Source organism: Passer montanus, unplaced genomic scaffold, assembly GCF_014805655.1.
Source record: "Passer montanus isolate IOZ18808 unplaced genomic scaffold, ASM1480565v1 scaffold187, whole genome shotgun sequence".
Taxonomy (NCBI): domain Eukaryota; kingdom Metazoa; phylum Chordata; class Aves; order Passeriformes; family Passeridae; genus Passer; species Passer montanus.
In genome coordinates this window covers 100,218-123,416 of record NW_024366159.1, presented here as the reverse complement: position 1 = coordinate 123,416, position 23,199 = coordinate 100,218, and the positions used below count along the sequence as shown (strand labels likewise).

The window sequence follows — 23,199 nt, the reverse complement described above, 5'->3', positions numbered from 1 at the left end:
GGCCCAGGTTGCTAGAGAAGCTGATTTTACTACCTGCACAAGCAGACTGTAAAAATTCTACCAAATTCTGGCTGCAAGTTTCTTCCAAGGAGAGAATAAACCTCTCAGTCCTGCCCCAAAGTCTCTTGCTCAGGTGAATGAAGCCAAACTCTTTGAGCAGAAAATGGAGTGGAAAGATGTGATTTATTTCTCCTTTCCTTGCCTGCACCCTCAGGCTGCTGCCATGGTCACCTCGGCAGGGACGGTGTCTGAAGATGCTGTGGAGGATGATGGTGGGGGGAGGATGTCTCGGAGCTCCTCAGAGATTTCCAAGCTCAGTTCCAAGAGTGCCAAGGAGCGTCGGAACAGGAGGAAGAAGAGGAAGGACAAGGAGCTGTCGGAAGGAGATGAGAAGTGTGACAATGAGAAGGTGTTCAAGTCAGAATCTGAGGATGGCATGAGGAGGAAAGCGTTCAGGCTGCCAGATAACAGGCTGGGAAGGAAGTTTTCCATCATGAACCAGGTAGTTTTCTGTTCCTTCACTAATGTTTGTGGCTGAGGTCAGGATAATATTCTGCTTTAGATTCCTGTTGGCATCTCAAGGGTTCTCCCCACTGTCCTAAACTGTGTTGGGTCAGGAGAACACTTAGAGCCCGAGCTGATGACTCTCTCACACACTTCCCTTGGCAGGAATTGTTCCTGAGGAATCCAGCCAGGTAACTCCTGCACTGAGGCAGCTCAACCAGCCAGGAGTGAGGGGTGATGGTCTGTGCAGGCCTGGAGAGGGGGGGAACAGATGAACAAAGACCATTTACAAGCACCTGGAGTGCCAGGACAAGGGGCAATGGCCTCCCAGTGCACAGGACAGGGCTGGATGGGATACTGGGAAGAAATTCCCCTCATGAGGGTGGGGAGGCCCTGGCACAGGTTGCCCAGAGAAGCTGTGGCTGCCCCATGCCTGGAAGTGTCCAAGGGCAGGTTGGACAGGGCTTGGAGCAGTTTGAGGCAGTGCTTCCACCCCCACAATGGTCAGGACAATCTTGAAAGTCCCTCTCAAACCAAACCAAGCCATTGAGTGATTGTAGGAAACCACCCAGCAGGGTTTTGTGCCCATCCTCCTCACTGTGAGGTAAAGCATATGGGATTCCCTTTTCTTCATGGTGGAAAAAGCTCTTTTTTATTCAGTAACTCAGTTTTTATACAGTTTTACAGACCTCATTGGGACTCCAGTTGGTCAGTAGCTCCTTGCCAATTAGTTCCTGGTTAATTAAAGTTGTTAGGCTGCATGGGTTGGTCACCCCAACCCTCGCTGTGTACGTGCAGGGAAGGTTGTTTGGGAGAGATCATTTTCGTTTTTCTAATGAACAGTGCAGAGTGAAGTGCAGCAGTGCAGTTTGTATCTCAGGTTATCCAGGTGCCAGTTGTTGGTGACCCGGGAATAGATTGGCTTTGTTAACAAACTGCTCACAGCTCATTGCTCTCACATGGCACCTGCAGAATGCCAGCTGGGCTTAGAAGAAATGGCTTCTAAAGAAAGGAGAAATGGCTTCTAAAAGAAAGGAGAAATGGCTTCTAAAAGAAAGGAGAAATGGCTTCTAAAAGAAAGGAGAAATGGCTTCTAAAAGAAAGGAGAAATGGCTTCTAAAAGAAAGGAGAAAGGGCTTCTAAAATCAGAGAGAGAAGTCCTGATTTTGAGAGACCTTTCTTTATAATTTTTCCACCCAAAATAACAATTCCCACCTTCAATAATAATTCCCACCTTAAATAATAATTTCCCACCTTAAATAATAATCCTTCCACCTTCCACTCACCGTGTCCTTGCCCTCCTCCCCCAGTCTCTCCTCAGCATCCCGGGCTCCCCTTTCCTGTCCCGCCACAACAGCAAGAGCAGCATCTTCAGCTACAAGGGGCGCTTCCGCGACCCGGCCTCGGAGAACGAGTTCGCCGACGACGAGCACAGCACGGTGGAGGAGAGCGAGGGCAGGAGGGACTCGCTCTTCATCCCCATCCGCGGCCGCGACCGGCGCAGCAGCTACAGCGGCTACAGCGGCTACAGCCAGGGCAGCCGCTCCTCGCGCATCTTCCCCACGCTGCGCCGCAGCATCAAGAGGAACAGCACCGTGGACTGCAACGGCGTCGTGTCGCTCATCGGGGGGCCGCCCTCCAGCATGCCCGGGGGCCGCATCCTGCCCGAGGTAGCTGCTGAGCGTGGTGTGGTCAGGCGAGCGTGGTCTGAGCAGTGTGGTGTGGTCAGGCGAGCGTGGTCTGACCAGCGTGGTGTGGTCAGACAAGCATGGTCTGACCAGCGTGGTGTGGTCAGACAAGCATGGTCTGAGCAGCGTGGTCTGGTCAGACAAGCATGGTCTGAGCAGCGTGGTGTGGTCAGACAAGTGTGGTCTGAGCAGCACGGTCAAGTGAGCGTGGTCTGACCAGTGTGGTGTGGTCAGACAAGTGTGGTCTGACCAGTGTGGTCTGGTCAGACAACCATGGTCTGAGCAGCGCAGTCAAATGAGCGTGGTCTGATCAGCGTGGTCTGACAGAGTGGTCAAACAAGCATGGTCTGACCAGCTTGGTCTGCTGAGCATGGTCTGACCACCATGGTCAGATGAACATGGTCTGACCAGTATGGTGTGACCAGAGTGGTCAAACGAGCATGGTCTGACCAGCTTGGTTTGCTGAGCATGGTCTGACCAGCATGGTCTGATCAGACAGGCATGGTCTGACCATGCTCGTTTGACCACTCTGGTCACACCATACTGGTCTGACCACACCACTCTGGTCACACCAGCGTGGCCTGACCAGCATGGTCAGATGAGCTTGGTCTGACCAGCGTGGTCTGAGCAGTGTGGTCTGTTGAGCATGGTCTGGCCATCATGGTCTGGTCAGATGAGCATGGTCTACTGAGCATGTTCTCACCAGTGTGGTCTGAGCAGCATGCCCATCTGTTTGGTTCTTGTACAGAGAATTAATGACATTGTATGTACTTAGGAATGTTCTCTAAAGTACAGTCCGTAATTTGTCTAAGGCTGCAGAGCACTGGTCCAACAGAAGAAAGGGCTTGAGTTTTGGTTGGACCACTTGCATGTTGGAGGAAGGTGGGAAGGACAGAGGGATACACAGAATATAGAAAATACAGAATATGGAAATGCAGACTAAGTGCTGCATTTCTGGGCTGAGAGTGGGTAAGAGAGAAGACTCCAGTCTGTATTAATCACCATCTGAATTTTTCAGGGTACCACTGAAATCGAAATTAGGAAGAAGCCTGGTGGGTCTCTCTTGGTCTCAATGGATCAGGTGAACGCGTCCTATGGAAGGAAGGATCGGACCAACAGTGTCATGACTGGGTTGACCAACACCCTTGTTGAGGGTAGGTGTCATCTGGGGATTGGAGGGGCACCCTTGAGCCCCTTCCAGTGCCTGAAGGGGCTCCAAGAGAGCTGGAGTCAGACTCTGGACAAAGGGCTGGAGGGACAGGACACAGGGAATGGCTTCCCACTGGCAGAGGGCAGAGTTGGTGGGATACTGGGAAGGAATTCTTCCCTGTGAGGGTGGGGTTACCCAGAGAAATTGCCCCATTCTTGGAAGTGTCCAGGGTCAGGTTGGGCAAGGCTTGGAGCAACCTGGTCTGGTGGAATTCAGCTCCCACTGCTTTAAAGCAGTACATATTATTGCATGGTTTTGCCTAAATCTGCTTCTTTTGGGTCTTTATTAATAAAGAAATATTTATTAGACTTTATTTTACTTGGTTTTGGCATCCAGATTTCACGGAGATGGAGGTAAAGGCAGCAGAGAGTTGTAACTTTACAATGAAGAGAATGCAGTGTGGAGATCAGAGGAGTAAGGCAGTGTCAGGCCTGGGTGTTCTGTCATCTCCAAGCCCTGGAGAGACCTTCCTTTGCTCCAGGCTGTGGGAGAGAAGGATTGGAGCTGCACTGGGAGCTGCAGTGTGACAGCTGTCAGAAGAGAAAGGGGCTGTTGGCTGGTGGGAATTCTGGAATGGACAGCACATGGAGATGAGATTTCCCAATGTGTCATGCAGGAGCCAGCAAGAATTCATGAACAGCAGCCACATGCGGTTGATGATCTCAAATTCCTGCTGTCTCCTGCAATAAAATTGTAGGAAAACGAAATATACTTAGAAACAGAGCAGGGTTTTGCTGCTGCTCCCCTCCTGCGCAAACGCCTACGGGCTCCAGTGCCACGGGCCTCTTTTTAACTTCAGAAATTCCAAGGCAACTAAATACTAAGCAACCAGAGAACCAATGGGAAGGAGAGCACATACAGTGGTCCTTTCCCTTCCCATAAAAAATAAAAGGTGAGGGTGCACAGCTGGACTGGAATCAGCAAGCCAACAAATGGGGGCAACTCCTCATTTGTATTTTCTTTGCCTAAGCACTTGAGATAAGCCAGTGTAAAAAAGAAAAAAAAATGGACACAGCATTTCTGTGTTTGATTTCTGTAAATGAATGTAGTTAGTCTTAATCAGGTTATTCCTGTTGAAAATCCTTTGCAGCATTATGTCACCTCTTTCCTCTTTTAGACCATGTCTGTGTTCAGCACAGAATTCATCTCAGTTATTTAAAAACTGGCAGCAAAGGCAGTTTGGAATCTGTAACTTTAGTTTTAACTGCTTTACCTTGATCAGTTCCGAGTTAAATATAGCCCTTCATTTGGAATAATTTGCATTGGATCATCCTGGTGGGGCTGAAGCACAGGGTTAGAACTGCAGTTATGGTGACCTGGTGGGGACAAAGGAGAAGCCATGGAGCTCAGTAAAACCATGAAATCCCAGAATCCAAGAATCCTTGAGGTTGGAAAAGAGCTCCAAGGTCAGTGGGTCTGACCTGTGACCAATCCCCACCTTGTCACCCAGGCCAGAGCACTGAGTGCCACATTCCTTGGACGTGCCCAGGCATGGGGACTCCAAACCTCCCTGACCACCCTTTCCATTCTCCCTGATGTCCAGCCTGCCCTCAGACTTGACCCAGCTCTTCTCTTGTGTCACCTCCGTGGCCATTTTCACAAAGCTCACAGTTTTTTAGTTCTTCAGCCTCAGAGATGAAGCCTGAACTCCGTTTTGTTTTGTACCTGCAGAGCTGGAAGAGTCCCAGAGGAAGTGTCCTCCTTGCTGGTACAAATTTGCCAATACCTTCCTGATCTGGGAATGCCACCCATACTGGATGAAGCTGAAGGAGATTGTGAACTTAATTGTCATGGATCCTTTTGTTGACTTGGCCATCACCATCTGCATCGTGCTGAACACGTTGTTCATGGCCATGGAGCACCACCCCATGACCCCCGAGTTCGAGCACGTGCTCTCTGTAGGAAATCTGGTAAGGAAATTGCTAAGTTCTCCCCACAGATCTGCTCCTGCTGGGGCGCCTGGATTATTGACGTGGGCTTGGACTTTGAATCAATTGCATTGTTGAGGCTTAGCCTGAAGAGCAGAAAATAAGCTAAAAATGACTCTTTGCCTGTTCTTTGTCTGTCTCTCCTCCCCACTCCAGGTTTTCACTGGGATTTTCACAGCAGAAATGTTCCTGAAGCTCATTGCAATGGATCCATACTATTATTTTCAAGAAGGCTGGAACATCTTTGATGGCTTTATTGTCTCCCTGAGTTTAATGGAGCTGAGTCTGGCAGATGTGGAGGGACTTTCCGTGCTGCGATCTTTCCGATTGGTATTCCAAATTCCAGCTCTTTTTTAATGCTATTATCGTGGAGCTACCACAAAGCTTAGGATCACAGAATCGTGAATTGTCCTTAGCTGGAAGGGACCTACAAGGATCTTCTAGTGCAGCTCCTGGCCCTGCACAGGAGCTCAGCAATCCCACCCTGGGTATCTGTGGGAGTGTTGTCCAAACATCCTTTGAGCTGTGGCAGCCCTGGGGCAGTGACCATTCCCTGGGGACCCTGCTCAGTGCCCAAGCAGGGGAAGAACCTTTTCCCAATATCCAATCTATCCCTTCCCTGATACAGCTCCAGCTGTTCCCCTCACATAAGGAATTTTTTCCATTTACGTAGGACAAGGGAAAATCACTTTTTTCTGGGTTTGTGGAGGACAGAGATAGAGTGGTGCCATTTTTTATGGTCTCTTCTTTCTTCAGGACTGCTCTTTATGAGATCTGAGCAGCAGCTTGGGCAGGGAGGGGTGACTTTTCCTTTGGGAAGATCTTTGTGTGGGGAATAACTAAGTGCAAAATACACAAGCCCAAATTTCCAAAAAGGTTAAGCATTCTCTGCTCACTGTAACCTCAGCAGCAGAAGCATGGACTTAACTTTATGTAAAACACAAGATGGTTGTCATTAAGGAAGTTCTGCTTTATTTTCCTCTTTGCTTAAGATTTGTTTGTTTTGGTGTTTTTTTTTTTTGTAGCTGAGAGTCTTCAAACTGGCCAAATCCTGGCCCACTCTGAACATGCTGATAAAAATCATTGGTAACTCAGTGGGTGCCTTGGGGAATTTGACCTTGGTGCTGGCCATCATCGTGTTCATCTTCGCCGTGGTGGGAATGCAGCTCTTTGGCAAAAGCTACAAGGAGTGTGTCTGCAAGATCAATCCCGATTGTGAGCTACCCCGCTGGCACATGCACGATTTCTTCCACTCCTTCCTTATTGTCTTCCGTGTGTTGTGTGGGGAGTGGATTGAGACCATGTGGGATTGTATGGAAGTGGCAGGACAGGCCATGTGCTTGATTGTCTTCATGATGGTCATGGTCATCGGAAATTTAGTGGTCAGTAAATGGTTACTGATGGGATTTCTTGGTTGCCTCTGGGTGGGGTAGGACTTGGGGAGACCCCCAGGATGAGGGAGTGATGGTTTGTGAGTCTGTTCCTGCTCTGTGGAGGTGCCTCTTGGCCTTTGATCTACCGATAGCCGATTTTGCTAGCACAATGTTAAAGATGTTTTTTGCTTGATGAGGACCTTAAACAGTCACCCGTAAATGAAGCATTTTGCAATAAAGCTGAAAATATAAAAGCCTCAGTCAAAGTGCACAGACCTGACCTGAGGGGAAAAAGAAGCAAAAACTAGCAATTTAATTGCCAGAAAACTCAATAATTTGGTGCACAGGGGAAGGTCCTGAAGTGTTAAAATGAGGAATGGAGGTTTCTTCTAAAACCTGCCCACTGGCTCAGTCATGAGGTGCTGTTGTGTGCAGGAATGGGCTGTGAAACTGCGCGGCCTGTTGTGTGGGAGGTTGGACTAGATCATGATGCTTCCTTCTGGCCTTAAATTTCATGAAGAAAAGTCTGTGGAGGAAAATGTGAGCAAAGAATGAAGTCACATGAACAGTCGCAATTCTTCAAAGTGGTTGTGAGCTCTCTCTGAGAGGTCCTGTCTTGCCAAAGGGTTTGGATAAAATTAGTCTTGGGGATGGTCACTAAATGTGGGTGAGGAAATAGAGCTGGGAGTGATCACTCAAAATGCCAAGAGTTCCCCCATTTTCTTTGAGGCAGGGATGGGACTAAATCAGTAAGGTTGAATTTAAATCCCTTGGGGATTAAATCGCTCTCTGACATCTGCAGTCCAGATCCTGCAAGGGGCTTGATCCAGGGACCCCTGGACCTGCCCTGGACCCCTGGGACTCCTCAGAGCTGCACCAGGGTCCCTGTTGAGGGAACTTTTTGTAGCATCAGGGGGTCGTACCTTGAACCTGGGCACCTGGATGAGTTTGTGGGACGCCAGAGCTGGTGCTTGGAGACCAGCAGGGCGTGGGCGCTGAGTGCTCTGCTCAGCTTTGGGAATCCCCCCCTTGTGTGTCAGTCCAGCATCAGCTCTTCCCTTTCAGGTGCTGAACCTGTTCTTGGCCTTGTTGCTGAGCTCCTTCAGCGCAGACAACCTGGCAGCCACGGACGACGACGGCGAGATGAACAACCTGCAGATCTCGGTGATCCGCATCAAGAAGGGCATCGCCTGGACCAAGGCCAAGGTCAGGGAGTTCATGCAGGCCCACTTCAAGCAGAGAGAGGCCGACGAGGTGAAACCCTTGGACGAGCTGTACGACAAGAAGGTGAACTGCATCGCCAACCACACCGGGGCCGACATCAACCGCGACATCGATTTCCTCAAGAACGGCAACGGCACCACCAGCGGCATCGGGAGCAGCGTGGAGAAGTACATCATCGACGAGGACCACATGTCCTTCATCAACAACCCCAACCTCACCGTGCGCGTCCCCATCGCCGTGGGGGAGTCCGACTTCGAGAACCTCAACACGGAGGATTTCAGCAGCGACACGGATCCCGATGGCAGCAAAGAGGTGGGATGGAGGGCCTGGGCACCTCTGGGCAGCGAGGGATGTGTAGTTCCAGCACTAAGCTTCGTGGTGGAGATGTTGTCTTTGCACTCAAAGTGGAGTTTGGTGTGCTGGTAGAAAGCCACAAATAATAAAATTAATAATAAAAAATATGCATAAAATAATGATATATGATCATAGAATGATTCTATAAATACATATACTATATATTTATATAACTATATATTTATATATCTATATATTTATGTATGCTATATATTTATGTATGCTATATATTTATGCTATATATTTATGTGTACGATATATTTATATGTACTATATATATACTAAATATGTTTATATTTAATTTTATATTTAGTATATATTTGTACATTCTAAATGTATATACTATATATATTTACCATAGTTAGAGTAAAATAAATAAAAATTTATAGTAAAATAATTATAAATATAAATATAAATATATATTTATATATAAAAATATAAATATAATCTATTATATAAATATAATAGATTTATAAATATAAATGTATTATATATATTTATAGAATATATAAAAATAAATAAAAATAAATATAGAATATAAAATAAATAATATATATATAATAATACAATGCAATATAAAAAGAAATAAATTAAAAAATATATATAATCACAGTAAAATATATATAATCATAGAATGGCCTGGGTTGAAAGGAGCTTAAAGATCATCTAGTTCCAAGCCCCTCCTTGGACAGGAACACCTTTCATAATGTAACTATTTAATCCTGCCTGTCCTGTTAGCATGAGACATAAGCTGGGTCAGCACCTCAGTGATTAAAGTGAGGAAACAACTTCCATGACAGCAAATGTGGTGAGCCACCAGCTGAGTTACCATGAGATGGGGTGTTTTTTGGGATTTTGGGATTGATCTTGATTGGGTTGGGGTTTTGTGCTGCAGAAACTCGACGAGAGCAGCTCCTCCGAGGGCAGCACCATCGATATAAAGCCTGAGGTGGAGGAGGTGCCCGTGGAGGCACCAGAGGAGTACCTGGACCCAGATGCGTGCTTCACTGAAGGTGAGAGGGGAGTGAAGGAAGAGGCTCTGGGGGTGTTCTGGGTGAGCTCACCTCAGGGCTGGGTCAGCCTGTGTCACAGCCGAGGCAGACACAACACAGAGCTCCATTTGCAGAAGGCTTCCAGCTGGTTTTATTATAGCATGAGTGCTTTTTGTACATTCTCAAAAAACTCCTGAGTTTACACTTCACTCATTGGTCATGAGATACAAACAAAGTGCTCGTTGGGATAGGCAGCTGCAGCTTCCTCTTGTTTATCCTTTTCTTTCTTGGTTTCTATGTCAGCAGAAAATGGTAGGAAATTCTTTCAGGGGTAAACGTGGATCCTGTTATCAAACTTCTCTCTGGCTCACAGAAGTCACTGTAAAACCTCTTCCACAAGCCTGGATCAGGGCAGGCTCTCAGCTTATCTCAAGGCCCTTCTTGGATGTTGGTGCACTGATTCAGAGGAATTTGCAAAATGAAGCTCTCAGAGATGCAGCTGCCACTGCTAGGATGTAGATCATAGAATCATCCAATAGTTTGTGTAGGAAGGGACCTTAAACTTATCCAGATTTACTCCCTGCCACGGGCAGGGACATCTCCCACCATCCCAGCTTGCCCCAAGCCCCATCCAGCCTGGCCTTGGACACTTCCAGGGATCCAGGGGCAGCTCCAGCTCCTCTGGGCACCCTGTGCCAGAGCCTCCCCACCCTCAGAGGAGGAATTTCTAAAGAATCAGACATGACTTGTAGTAGAACAAGATGATTTTTGTGCAGTTGATGCCTTAAGTACTCAGAAGCAGAGTACTTTTCCTTTCCTCTGGCCTCAATGTTGTTCGAGAGCTGATCCGTTACAGGAATTCCCAAGGCAAAGATGCTTTAAATGGTTCAAGGTTATTTTATCAGCAAGTTTTCCACTTGTCTCCTCGAGAGCTTGGACCTCACCAAATAGAACGAGCTGATCTGTTCCCAAATTGATGTCAGTTCTGGTGCCCAGAAGTGACAAAACAACCCTAAAATCCTCAAGAACGCAAAAACTTTAACTCGCGTTAAAACCCACTCAGCGTGGTTCATGTTGGTGACATCCAAACTGCTTCTAGACAGTGAGAATTTAACGTTTTTCCCTTAAATCCTGCGTTTCCTGAGTGAAAGTGTGTCCTGTCCCTGTTCCAGGCTGTATGCAGCGCTGCAAGTGTTGTCAGGTCAATATTGAGGAGGGGCTGGGAAAGTCGTGGTGGACCTTGAGGAAAACTTGTTTCCTAATTGTGGAGCACAATTGGTTTGAGACTTTCATCATCTTTATGATCCTGCTGAGCAGTGGGGCTCTGGTGAGTAAAAGAAAATAAAATTAAATCAAAGGCTCGGGGACATCTGATTGTAGACAGGAAATTTTGGGAAAAAGCAAACTGTGGGAATTCCTACCTGGAAAACAACACAAGCTCTTATTAGTGTTTTTAGTTTAGCTTAAATTAAGAACAAAGCCTTCAAATCTGGGTTCTGACCCTGGATTGACTAGAAATGTGAGGATCTGGGCAAAAGTCAGATCCTGTATCTCTGTCTGATTTCACAGGATCAGAAATTCCCAGAATCACTGAGGTTGGAAAAGCTCTCCAAGACCATAAAGTCCAATCTGTGACCGGAACAAAATCAATTTTCTGTGTTTGATTTAATATATAAATAAAATATATGTATTTTTATCTATCTATCTATGTACTTTATATATTTTTATATATATATATTTATTTATTTATTTATTTTGTTTGATTTTTTTTTAATATATATATTTAACTAATCTATAACTGTACATTGAACTCACCTCAGGATCATTTGAAGCTCCTGAAGTGTGCAATAAATCCCATGTAATGCCACTTGCCCCTGGTTATTTCCCAGGCTTTTGAGGATATTTACATCGAGCAGAGGAAAACCATCAGGACCATCCTGGAGTATGCAGACAAGGTCTTCACTTACATTTTCATCCTGGAGATGCTGCTGAAGTGGTGTGCCTATGGATTTGTCAAGTTCTTCACCAACGCCTGGTGCTGGCTGGATTTCCTCATCGTGGCTGTATGTATCCTCTCCTCCTTCCTTCTGCTCGGGGTGTTTCCTCCTCACGTCCTAACTGGGTCACAGATTTCACAATCCCAATATCTGAGAGTTCCCAAAAGAAGGGCAAAGCCCCTCAGCCCTCTGTGCAGCCGTGGGATTTCTGCCCTGCAGGGACCAAGGAGGATTTTCCAGCCCTTGGCTCTTTTTTTTCTGTGCTGAAAATGGAATTTTTAGGAGACCTGGCTGTGTTTGGAGGTGTTACCAGTGGGAAAGCTGTGCAGATGTGGAATTCCTTGGGGATGTTTCTGGGAGTTACATTCTCTGGAATCATTTTCTTGCATTATTAATGATGAGGGGGTGATGAGGCAGCAGAGCCTCCCCATCCCACCACCCCACTTCTGGGTTTGTGAGAATCTCAACCCTTGGAAAGCTCCTTGTGCACAATCAAGTTCAGCATTATCCATCTTTTGTTCAAAAGAGACAGGAAAGAAAAAGCAGGATCACATCCAACAAAAAGCTCAGAATAATTTAGAGTGAGGGGCAGATCCACCCTGGAATCCCAGCAGAACATCTTGGGAGGGAGGATAAATCTGAGAAATAAAGAAAGGGTGAATAAATTGTAGAATTAGAAGAAAAAAAAAAAAAAGACAATAGAGAGAAGTTGTAGCAATAAATTTGGCTCTGAAGCACAGAGAGAATTTAAAAGAAATTGAATTTATGTTGGCCAAAGTGGTAGAAAATGGTGTAATTCAATTGGAAATTTCAGAACCAGGAAATTTAGAATCCCAAGTGCTTGGATTCTTTTAAAGAGTTTCGTCACATCCATCTGGGATTCAGTGGCTCTAGTGACTGCCCCAAGAGCAAGTATGTTAAAAAAGAATTCCCAGTTTTTTCCAGGCTTCTCCTTTGGAACACTCTGTGTATGATTCAGTTGCTGTTCAGCACCATTATCACTCTGGAAATATTCCTGAGTAGGTGGAAGGAACTATGCTTGGAATTCAGGGGCAGAAGTGACTCAAACTCTGTTTCCTGTAGGAAAATTGAAATTTGAAATTTTAATTTTCTTTTTAAAGTCCTCTCCGATCCCCTCAACACCTTTCCTTGGACACAACCTGCACATTATAAATTTTATTTTCTGACAGAAAAGAAATTAAAATTAATAAATTTAAATTTTGAAATAAATTAATAAATACATGTATTTTCTGGGTCTCTCTCGCTGCCTGAAGATAAAGTACAAGTTTAATTCCAGTTTCATTCAAATTGAATCCCAGTTTAATTCCAGTTTAACGGGCAGATGTGGTTCAAGTTTAATTTCCTTCCCATGTATCTGGGAGTGGAATAAAGATCAGGAGCTTCCCAGGCAGGAAGGGAACAGTGAGGGAGCCAAGTGCAGAAGGGTTTGGAATTCCCAGGGCTTTAGGAATTTTAGAATTCCTGTTTTCCCTTGATGTCACAGAAGAATTGCACATTTTTCTCTGAATGAACCACTTGAAATGTGACTTTGAGATGCCAAAATATCCCTCAACAAAACCTCAGCCATGCTTCGTGTCCTGTACCTGTTGAATCACCTTTTTTTAACCCAAATTTTGTGGCGTGTCGTGGAAGGGGCTGGAGTGAGCCAGGGCAGCAGGGAATGAGCCTTTGCATCCTAACAACACTCTTGGATGTTATTTTGCAGGTTGCTATAGCATTGTCCAATTCCCCTCCTCCTCATCCCCAAAGCTTCCTGGGTGTGTTTGTGAAGACTTTTACTGGGTAATAATGAAGGATTCTGCTTTTCAGTCAATCTGGGATTCCCTTGGTCCGACCTCGGTGCCTGCTGTGTCTTCTGTTGGAATGTCCTCAGGGAATAATCCTCAAAGATTATTTATTAAAAGCTCCAACAGCCTTTTCTGGCATGGTCTCGAGGGTCCTGCTCGGGAGTGAGGGGTTATCCCGAGGGGAAAAAGCTCCAAAAATGGGAATTCTTTGTTCATGGCGTCGTGGGATGGTTTGGGCTCATGCAGTGCCACCCCTGCCATGGCAGGGACACCTTTAACCACCCCGGGTTGTTCCTGTCCAGCCTGGCCTGGGCCACTTCCAGGGGTGCAGGGGCATTTTCCAGGGATGGGACACTTCCAGTTACATTTACAGCGTTCTTTAAACAGCCCACATCCCTAAAACCATTGGATTTTTGTAGTTAATTCTATTTATGTTTAGGGTTTTAGCATACCAGCGTTGCCCTGAGCTGATTTTGCCTCACAAAGGCTTTGTTGGAACCTTTGGGGCAGCCCTGGCATGGTTCAAAGCAGTGGAATTTTAAAATGGGATGGAAAAACCAATCTGTTGTGGCCACGTATTTTTGGGGAAGATACCATGGAATCCTGGAATGGTTTGAGTTGGAAGGAACCTTAAAATAATTTCATTCCAAGTGCTCTGCTGTGGACAGGGGATTTCCACATGAAGATGGAAAAAGCCCATCAGCCACATGCCCAAAGAAGATAAAAATCTCAATTTTCCCACACATTTATGCATTTAAAATCCAGATTTGATATTTCCCAGAAATGCATGTGGAATAAGAATCATCCTTGTAATTAATTCTAATTATTAATCTAATATATTTTCTATTAAAAAATGATACATAGGAAGTGTCCTATTCTGAGAATTCCCCTGAAACCCCACCTGTTCCAGGAGGAGCTCCTGTGTTTTTTTTGTTTGTTGCTGTACATGGATGTCTTTCTTTTTTTCTTTTCTTAAAAAGGGTTCACGTCTCTTTCTTATCTGTCTGAAGTGTGATGGTAGAGAAAAATGAGAGAAAGGGTAGGGAAAAATGGTGGAGAAAAATGGTAGTGAAAAATAGGAAAAATGGTGGAGAAAAATGGGAAAAATATAGCAAAAAGAGGGAAAATGGTAGAAAAAAAAAAGGAAAAATGGTAGCAAAAAATGGGGAAAATGTAGCAAAAAAAAGGAAAAAATGTAGCAAATAAAGGGAATAGTGGCAGCTGCTGTGCCATGTCTGTAACTGTTTACACGTGGCCAAGTTGTGTCTGGACTTGGTGGGTTCAAGGATCTCTGAAAATTCAGATTTAGAGCCTAGATCTGACTCCAGGCTGCTCAGCAGGTTGCCCAGTATAACCCAGTACAGCCCAGTCCTTCACTGCGTGCTCCTGTGGCTGCTGAGGTTGGGACTGGGGGGAAAAATGTTGGAAATGGGGATGGGATGGGGGGAATGGGATAAAACAGGATTGGGATGAGGGAAATCGGGGGAAGTGGAGCTGGGATTGGGAAAAATGGGAGGAAAACAGGATTGAGATGGGGGAAAAGGGAGAAAACACCTGGAATGGAGGAAAATGGAGGATTCTGGAGCTGGGGTTGGGAAAAAATTGGGGAAACTGGAGATTCTGGTTTTGAGATGGGGAAAAATGGGAGAAAACACCTGGAATGGAGGAAAATGGAGGATTCTGGAGCTAGGATTGGGAAAAATTGGGAAAACTGGAGATGTTGGTTTTGGGGAGGAAAATGGAGGATTCTGGAGCTGGGGTTGGGGAAAATTGGGAAAACTGGAGATTCTGGTTTTGAGATGTGGAAAAAACCTTGGGAAAAGCAATTCCTGGGAATCCCCAGGCATGGTGACCACTTTCCCTCATCCCAATCCTGTTTTATCCCATTTTCCCCCATCCCAGCCCTGTTTTTCCTGATTTTTTCCTGTTTTTTTTCCCCAATCTCAACCTCAGCAGCCACAGGAGCGTGTGGTGAAGCCCTGGGATGTACTGGGCTACACTGGACTGTACTGGGCTGGTTGGAAAAGCCTTGGAAAAGGGATCAGAAATGCTGTATTTGAGGAATTTGAACAGCTCTAAAACAGGATCACAGTCAGAGCAGGCAGAAATCAGAGCTGCTTTGTGTGCCAGCGTCCTGGTTTTGCATGGGAGGCATTTGAGGAAGTTTCTCTACCCTGGCAGTGATATCCTTCCACTCATCAGCAGCCCAAAATTGGTTTAAAACCGAATTTCCTGGAAATTTGGTTTTAAACCAATTTGGTTTAAAAAGCACAAGCAAAGCATTGAACTTGGCAAGCTTGAATTGGTTCTGGCACCACTCCCTTGGGTGTTTCAATTATTGCAGTGTCTGGCTGCTTTGCCACTAATATTCTGACATTTTGGTGCTTTTTTTTCCCCTATTTGGGATTGAAAGAGTCTCCTAAGAACATGCAAAAAAAAAAAAGTGTAGTAAAAAAATGAAATAAAGGGTTTTTCATGCCAGTGGATTTCCCAGGTGCTGTTAGAACAAGAATGTGGGGTGCTAAATCCCAGTTTGTGCTAAATCCCAGTTTGTGCTAAATCCCAGTTAGCTCACAACCAGCGAGAAAATCACATCTCTTAAACCAATTTGGTTGAAAATGATTACATTTGAAAGTTTCAGTCATGAACAGATTCAAATCACTCATTCAGTCCTTTCAGAACACCTCCAACCCATTTGGTTGCAGATCTCCCCCACGCTGGGGTGGTGAGGCAGGAGGAGCTGGGCTGAGGCTCAGCACCCCCAGAGTGATGGAGAGCTTGGCCCAGGTGTGCAGTGTGTGTATTTATCTGTATTCTTTCTCATAGGTACCTTTAACATTTGTCTGGCTTAAATTTCATGGGCGCCGCCGGGATCCCTGCAGCCGGTAAAGGGCGAGGGTAAGGCTTTTGTCATCGTTTGGGCTCTTCCTTCCAACAGCCCCTCTCCGTGTGTGTCTCTGCCTCTCTCTCTCTCTCTCACTGATCTCTCCCCTCTCGGTCTTTTCTCAACTGCATTATTTCCTTCCAGGTCGGTTCAGTCAAGTGAAGTAGGCAGCTGGTGTCATGGCTTCGGTATTTGGGGCGGCCCAGGTGGCTCCTGGGCTGGGCAATCAGGGCTAGGGGATCCAATCTAACAGTCTGGAACCTTTTTTTTCTTTTTTTTTTCTTTTTTTTTTTTTTATTTCCTTTTTTGTGTTGGTTTTTTTTTTTTTTTTTTTTTTTTTTTTTCTGTTTTCTTTCCTTTTTTTTTTTTTTTTTTTTTTTTTTTTTCTGTTTTCTTTCCTTTTTTTTTTTTCTATTTTTTTCTGGTTTCTTTTTCTATTTTTTTCTATTTTCTGTGTAGGTCTCTTTAGTCAGCCTTATAGCTAATGCCCTGGGCTACTCGGAACTAGGTGCCATAAAATCCCTTAGGACACTAAGAGCCTTGAGGCCTTTAAGAGCGTTGTCCCGATTTGAGGGGATGAGGGTAAGATGCCATTAGCAGCTGATCCTTCTGCATGCCCGTGGAGCATTTTATTTTTAAAAGCATGCTAGAACTGATCAAAACTGGTGGAAAGAAAATTCCAAACAGAATCATGATGCAGCTGCTGACTTGATCACCTCTACGTGGATGTACCCTCACCCTGCCCACCGCTGCACCCTCCCCTCTAACGAAGGGAGATGCATCAGCTGCCTCATTACATTAATTACTGGCCCAAACCACCCATTTGTAGCCGATGTTGACACTTGGCTGTTCTCATTTGGCCTGGCTTTGACCTCGAGCATCCGAGGGGCTTCTCAGCTGTAACTTTTTTTTTTACCTAGGGAGAATCACCAGGTGCAAAGAAGCAGAATTGGAACCACCTCAGGGTCTCCAGGTGTTGGCTGTTGGTGGAATTGGATTGAAAGATTCTGTCTCAGAGGGGGTTTTTAAAAAAGTAACCAGGGGGAAAAGGCTGCTGCCTCTTGTGGGTCACTGCAGGAAGGGACTGGGGGGAGCTCAGCTCTTTGAAAACTTTGGTTTCATTCCTCTTGTTGCACCTTGTTGTTCTCAGTCCAGTCTGGTGGTGACTGGCAGCCTTGTCTGGTAGTGAAGCTTTTCCTTTCTGTCCCCTTCCTTTTTTTCCATGCTTTTTTGGTCCCTGTCCTGTCACTGTGGAACCAGAACAAAGCACAAGCAAAGCATTGAACTTAAGAAGCTTGAATTGGCACCACTCCCTTGGGTGTTTCAATTATTGCAGTGTCTGGCTGCTTTGCCACTAATATTCTGACATTTTGGTGCTTTTTTCCCCATTTGGGATTGAAAGAGTCTCCTAAAAAAATGCAAAAAAAAAAAAAAGTGTAGTAAAAAATGAAATAAAAGGTTTTTCATATCAATGGATTTCCCAGGTGCTCTTAGAACAGGAATGTGGGGTTTTGTGCTAAATCCCAGTTAGCTCATAACCAGAGAGAAAATTATGTATTTTAAATAATAAGGGAAAGGAATGGCAGTAACAGTTTTACTTCAGGGTCTGAGTGGAGCAATTCCACCTGGATCTTTCTGGAGCAGTTCCACCTGGATCGTCCTGACCTTTACAGCCCAAAATCCAGCCCAAAATCCCAAAATCCAGCCCAAGAGGAGCAGAGAGCTGAGGAGGGCTCCTCAAACTCCCTGGGAAGTAATAGAAATCCCTGAGCTCCAAATCCAAAGAAGGTGTTTCCTGTCTAAGACCTTCTCCTGCTGTTATTTCTTTGTGTCATGAGTTTAATTCTAGGTTTGAATCCACAGCAGAGGCACAAAGGAAGAAAAATTTCCATTCACACAAAGGTGGAGCTTTTGCTGGGCTGGGTTTGGGTCCTCCCCAGAAGTTTGATCACAAAGGACACTAAACCTGGAAAAACTAAAAGCTAGTTTTAAACCATGCCGGGGAGAAGATTTCTGTTGTACAACCAGGAAATTCTCATGCTTCAAGTGGGGGATTTTCACCACGGGAAAATTGATAGTTACAACTTCAGCCCTGTCAGCTCCCTAGACCCAATTATCTTTGTTTTGGAGACAAGTGTCAGTGCCCCATCCAACCAGAGCAATTTCAGAGATCTGAAATGCCTGTGCAAAGGAGACTGGAACTGTAGTTCTTTGCTTTTCTCTCCTCCATAGCAATCTGCATTTCCAGGAGCTTGCTCTGCTCTGAGCTCGGTCAGGGAGTTTGATAGTGATGCTGTGAGACATGCATGTGTTCTTGTCAGTCTGCACACAAAAGCCATGTTCCTCCTTTCCCTCCTTTTGGAAAGCTCTGTGGATTTAGTGAGCCACAAATGACCATATTTCAGGGGGATAGTACCCTCTTTTTGCTTCACATGGTAGCTGGAATAAATCAATGTATTTGTAGGAGGAAGGGACCCAAAAAGTGCTGCTGGTCCAGCAGCTGAGCATCCTGTTGGCATGAAGAGAGAGTGAGAGCAAAGGCATCCCCCTGCAGCCTTTTGGGGCTCTCACCTGTGCCTTCCTGGGCGTAGGGATGAATTCTGACATCATTTACCACCTGGAACAGAAGGTTCACCATCTGGACTACTGTGCTCTTCAGTTTTCCTTCACCCCTCTATCTCAGACTGGTTTAGGTTGGGAAGGACCTTAAAACCCACCCAGTCCCACCCCTGGACACCCAGCCCAGACCTCCAGGCTCAGCCCATGCTGGCCACGAGGTGCTGTGGTGGCCACAGGGGGTGGTGGTGGCTTCCAGCCAGGGGAGGAGAAGGACCAGGACAAGCTGTGGCCAACGTTCCACCCCTGGGGCCTCCCAAGTCCCCTGTGTGTGGTTGAGTTACCTTTCAAAACCAAGGCAGATAGTTTAGATGATGTTCTTCTATTAAAGGAATCTAAATTAGGAGATCATAATAAAAGATTTAATATCCTGCTGACCTGCCTCTATTAAAAGCTTACATTGGCCGTGTGTTGGCCAGGGATGCTCAGGGACACGGTGCTCCCAAACCGTGAAGGGCTAAAATTAGGAAGAGATGAGCTCTGACAAAACCCACCCTGGTTCCTGCGCGTTTGCTGCCCTTTGGAGGAGGGAACGTGGCTTTTGTGTGCTGGGGAGCCTGCCAGGCTGCATGCTCAGCTCTCTGCCTGGGATACACGACTGGCCTTGCTTAGTCCACAGTGTGACCTTGGTGTTAGTCCGTGCTTCAGTGTGACCACAGTGATGCTGGGCTTGGTGCTGACCCCGCTGCGGGGAGCAGGACCAGGCCCTGAGTGAAAACAGCCTTGTTTGAGCGTGGGGAATGGCTGGGGGGGCCACTGGCTGAGAAAACCTCTGCAGCCCACGAGCCAAAGTGTCCTCACACTTGGCTCTCAGGAAATTCCATCAGGAGCCTGCTCGTTACAGTCTGAGCCCCCACCTCTGCCTTTGGGCAATTAAAATTACAGAAAAGAATTGTTTTGTTGAAGAACAAAGAGTCCAGACTCCATCAATCCAACAACATGGCTTGAAAAGAGAAATTATTTTGAAATATCTACGTATTATATAATATGTATATATTATATAATATATGCAATACATAATATACAATATGTAATATACAATGTATAATATATGCCATACAATATGCAATATACAATATACAATGTACAATATACAATGTACAATGTACAATATATAATACATTCAATACAATATCTAATATCTAATATCTAATATCTAATATACAATCTGTAATATATAATATATAATCTGCAATCTATTATCTATAACATATAATATATATAATATATCATATATAACATATAACATATATGATATAATATACAATGTACTATACTATAATATCATATAATATAATAAATATACATTATAATAATCATAACACAAACACTTATTTTGAAAACACAACTTCCCCAGCTGCCTTTGAAGCAAAATTTGAAGCTTCCAACAAATTCACTGCCAACTTCTGCCTGGATCAAGCCCCGACCTGCCAGTGGCCTCCCCCATTCCCCCCCAAAAACAGCTGTACTTTTGCTTGCTGTCTCCTGCCTCGTGTTTTATACTGAAACTTTTTCCCACCCCTTCCAACACAGGTGGTTGTCAATGCCTTGGTTGGCGCTATCCCTTCCATTATGAATGTCTTGTTGGTCTGCCTTATCTTCTGGCTGATTTTCAGCATTATGGGGGTTAACCTGTTTGCCGGGAAATATCATTACTGCTTTAATGAAACAGCTGAGCATCGCTTTGAGATAGAGGTTGTTAACAACAAGACAGACTGCGAGGCTCTGATGCCACCCAACTCCACGGAGATCCGATGGAAGAATGTGAAAATTAACTTTGACAACGTTGGGGCAGGATATCTGGCTCTGCTGCAAGTCGTAAGTTTGGGTTTCTGCCATTGTCCCTTTAAAATACCCCAAACTGAGGGGCTGGAGCTCTAAAATACCCCAAACTGAGGGGTGGGGTTCTAAAATACCCCAAACTGAGGGGCTGGAGCTCTAAAATACCCCAAACTGAGGGGCTGGAGCTCTAAAATACCCCAAACTGAGGGGCTGGAGCTGTGTTCCCCCCCCAAACCACCCCAAACTGAGGGGTTGGAAATACAAAATGCTCCTGGTGCATTCCATGTGCTTCCCTCTCTGAAATCCAGCATTCGCTGGGGTTGGGGCTGGGATGAATTTGCCATTTTATATTTCTTCTCTTTCCTGATTGCTGGGTCTCAATAAGAGGCCCCAAGTCCCCCAGTCACCCTCAGCCTGGTTGAACCTCATGAGGTTCAACTCCTTGAGCTTGATTTCTGTAATTTAGATTAAATGAAAAGAGAAATATTGAAATAATATTAAAGTTCATTATACAGGGCCATCAAGAATGCCAGGGAGTCCCTGACAGAGCTGGTGCAATTCTTGTATTTTGGGTGAATTCTGTCTCTGTGTTTTCTCTGCCAGGCTACATTCAAGGGCTGGATGGACATCATGTATGCAGCTGTAGATTCCAGAAAGGTAACCTGCAAAACTCCCCTCCCCTTATTTCTGTCTGCTCTTTTGCTTTGCTAAAATCAAGAGTAAAAGTCGTAGAATTGTGTTTGTAGCAAGTATTTCATGCTGGGCTTGTTTCCTTTGCTCTGGGGGTCTGATGAGTTAAAAGATGCTGAAGAAAATCCCAAAAAGGGCAGGTTCTTCTGGTTGGTTTTTTGTTGTTGTTGTTGTTGTTCTACTCTAACTGATTTTTGATCTTTGATGGTTTGGAAACAAAACCAATCTCATTTTGCCTGTGTTTGTGTGATGTCTTTGAAATGTCATTTGTTGTTTTTCTTGTCTCCCCTTCAGCAAGAAGAGCAGCCCAAGTACGAGGACAACATTTACATGTACATTTATTTTGTTATCTTCATCATCTTTGGCTCCTTTTTCACCCTGAACTTGTTCATTGGTGTCATCATCGACAACTTCAATCAACAAAAGAAAAAGATAAGTGACCTGTGTTTGCTGATTCCAGCTCAGACCTGTTCCAGGACTGTTGGCTCTTCAGGCTGGTGGCTTTCTCTGTAAAATAAAGTCATTTTGGGGCACAAAGCTCCTTTTTTTAGAGCTGTGGGCCTCTTGGTGCCTCACAGGAATGGCTGAGCACAACGTGCAGCCCAAGGCTTGATTTAAACTACAGCCAGATTAAACGTTTTCTCTAGATTTTCATGCATTTTGGGGTTTTTTTATGCCTTGACTAAAATACAGACTGGAAGCACGATGTCTTCCTTGCCTCTCCTTCTGCCTCTGTCTCATATCCTGCTTTTCCTCAAAAAAAAAAGTTGTAAGTTTGGGTTTCTACCATTGTCCCCTTAGAACACCCCAACCTGAGGGGCTGGAGCTCTGATTTGGGATGGGTTTGCATGGTGCAGCTCCTGGAAATGCCCTCCCAGCTGCTCACCACAGAGGGGAGAGAGGGATGGGGAAGGAGGCAGTGCAATGAAACCCATACATTTCAATTTATAGGTAATTTTCATTTCCTATAAATTTCATTTCTAGGAAAAGCAATAATTTTTCATTAAGATCAGTGCACCCTGGGTGTTAGTGGGAGTTTTTTCTGTCTGAAGTAGCTGCCACCAGCCTCCCACCTGGCAGGTCTCACCTGAGCTGGGGTTTGCTCCTTTCCCTTCTGGTTCATGAGCTGATTGTAACCAGTTTTCCTTTTGCCCCTTTACTTTGGAGGTCAAGATATTTTCATGACAGAAGAACAAAAGAAGTACTACAATGCCATGAAAAAACTGGGCTCAAAGAAGCCTCAAAAACCCATTCCCCGACCTCTGGTGAGTACATCAGAGGGAGCTCAGGATAAACCTGTGGGGTGGATTTCAAAGGAGCTTTTTCTCCAAAACCATCCCTTGTTCTAACTCATGTTGGACCTTCATCACCCTGGTTTTGTCACTGTAACTCACCTGCAAAGGTTAAAACATTTGTGCTGGGGTTGGTGTTAATCAGTTCATCACCGGAATCAGGAAAATAATCCCAAAACTTCACCTGGGCGAGAGGCCTTAGATGTGGAGTAGGAGCCTCCTGGCACTCACAGGAGAACCTTTGGCAATCATCCAGCCTTGGGGGCTTCGCTGATGGAGATCTGAGCTCATTGCCCTGGTTCCTGAAAGGCTTTGGATCCCTCAGAAAGCCAGAAAAGGGGTTGGGTTGAGTCCCTTAGGGGCTGTATGGATAAAGCATCCTGCTTCTGGGGCTGGGGTGGTGCCAGGACACCGGAGCTGTTGGGTTCTCCTGCAGGTGCCCATCAGTGCAGGGACCTGGCTGCTTTCCCCAGCTGGGACTGCAAAGGCTCAGCAGAGAGCAAGATGTGCTGCTAGTAGGGGTGGAGTAGGGCTGGGGTGTAAATAATGGCATTTCCCTGCCTTTGTCCTAACCAGACTGCCTCGTGGACAGGGTTTGCCTTGAAAGCTTTGCTCAAAACTGACAAAACTAGGTCCTTATCCTTCCTTCCACCAATGGTGAAATAATTTGTTGACTGATGGTGAATTAGGAAGAAATTCCTCCCTGTGAGGAAGCCTTGGCATGGGTTGTCCAGAGAAGCCGTGGGTGCCCCTGGGAGTATCCAAAGCCAGGCTGGGCAGGGCAGGGGGTGGAATGGGATCACCTGAAGGACATTTCCAGTCCAAACCATTCCATGATTGTTGTTGACACCCGGTTC

At 45.5% G+C, this 23,199-nt stretch overlaps 1 protein-coding gene across 4 annotated transcripts in view; it reads left to right on the top strand.

Annotated features, from left to right (window-relative positions):
* SCN8A (sodium voltage-gated channel alpha subunit 8) overlaps window positions 1–23,199 on the top strand; it is a 58,502-nt gene that overhangs the window by 30,599 nt on the left and 4,704 nt on the right. For all 4 annotated transcript variants that reach the window (XM_039705837.1, XM_039705836.1, XM_039705839.1 and 1 more), the window contains exons 11-25: window positions 215–502; window positions 1,815–2,174; window positions 3,211–3,346; window positions 5,074–5,312; window positions 5,487–5,660; window positions 6,356–6,712; window positions 7,769–8,239; window positions 9,177–9,294; window positions 10,446–10,600; window positions 11,163–11,336; window positions 16,422–16,544; window positions 20,112–20,396; window positions 20,964–21,017; window positions 21,345–21,482; window positions 22,211–22,315. In XM_039705837.1, the coding sequence (XP_039561771.1) occupies window positions 215–502; window positions 1,815–2,174; window positions 3,211–3,346; window positions 5,074–5,312; window positions 5,487–5,660; window positions 6,356–6,712; window positions 7,769–8,239; window positions 9,177–9,294; window positions 10,446–10,600; window positions 11,163–11,336; window positions 16,422–16,544; window positions 20,112–20,396; window positions 20,964–21,017; window positions 21,345–21,482; window positions 22,211–22,315 (3,177 nt within the window). The remainder of the gene's footprint in view (window positions 1–214; window positions 503–1,814; window positions 2,175–3,210; window positions 3,347–5,073; window positions 5,313–5,486; window positions 5,661–6,355; window positions 6,713–7,768; window positions 8,240–9,176; window positions 9,295–10,445; window positions 10,601–11,162; window positions 11,337–16,421; window positions 16,545–20,111; window positions 20,397–20,963; window positions 21,018–21,344; window positions 21,483–22,210; window positions 22,316–23,199) is intronic.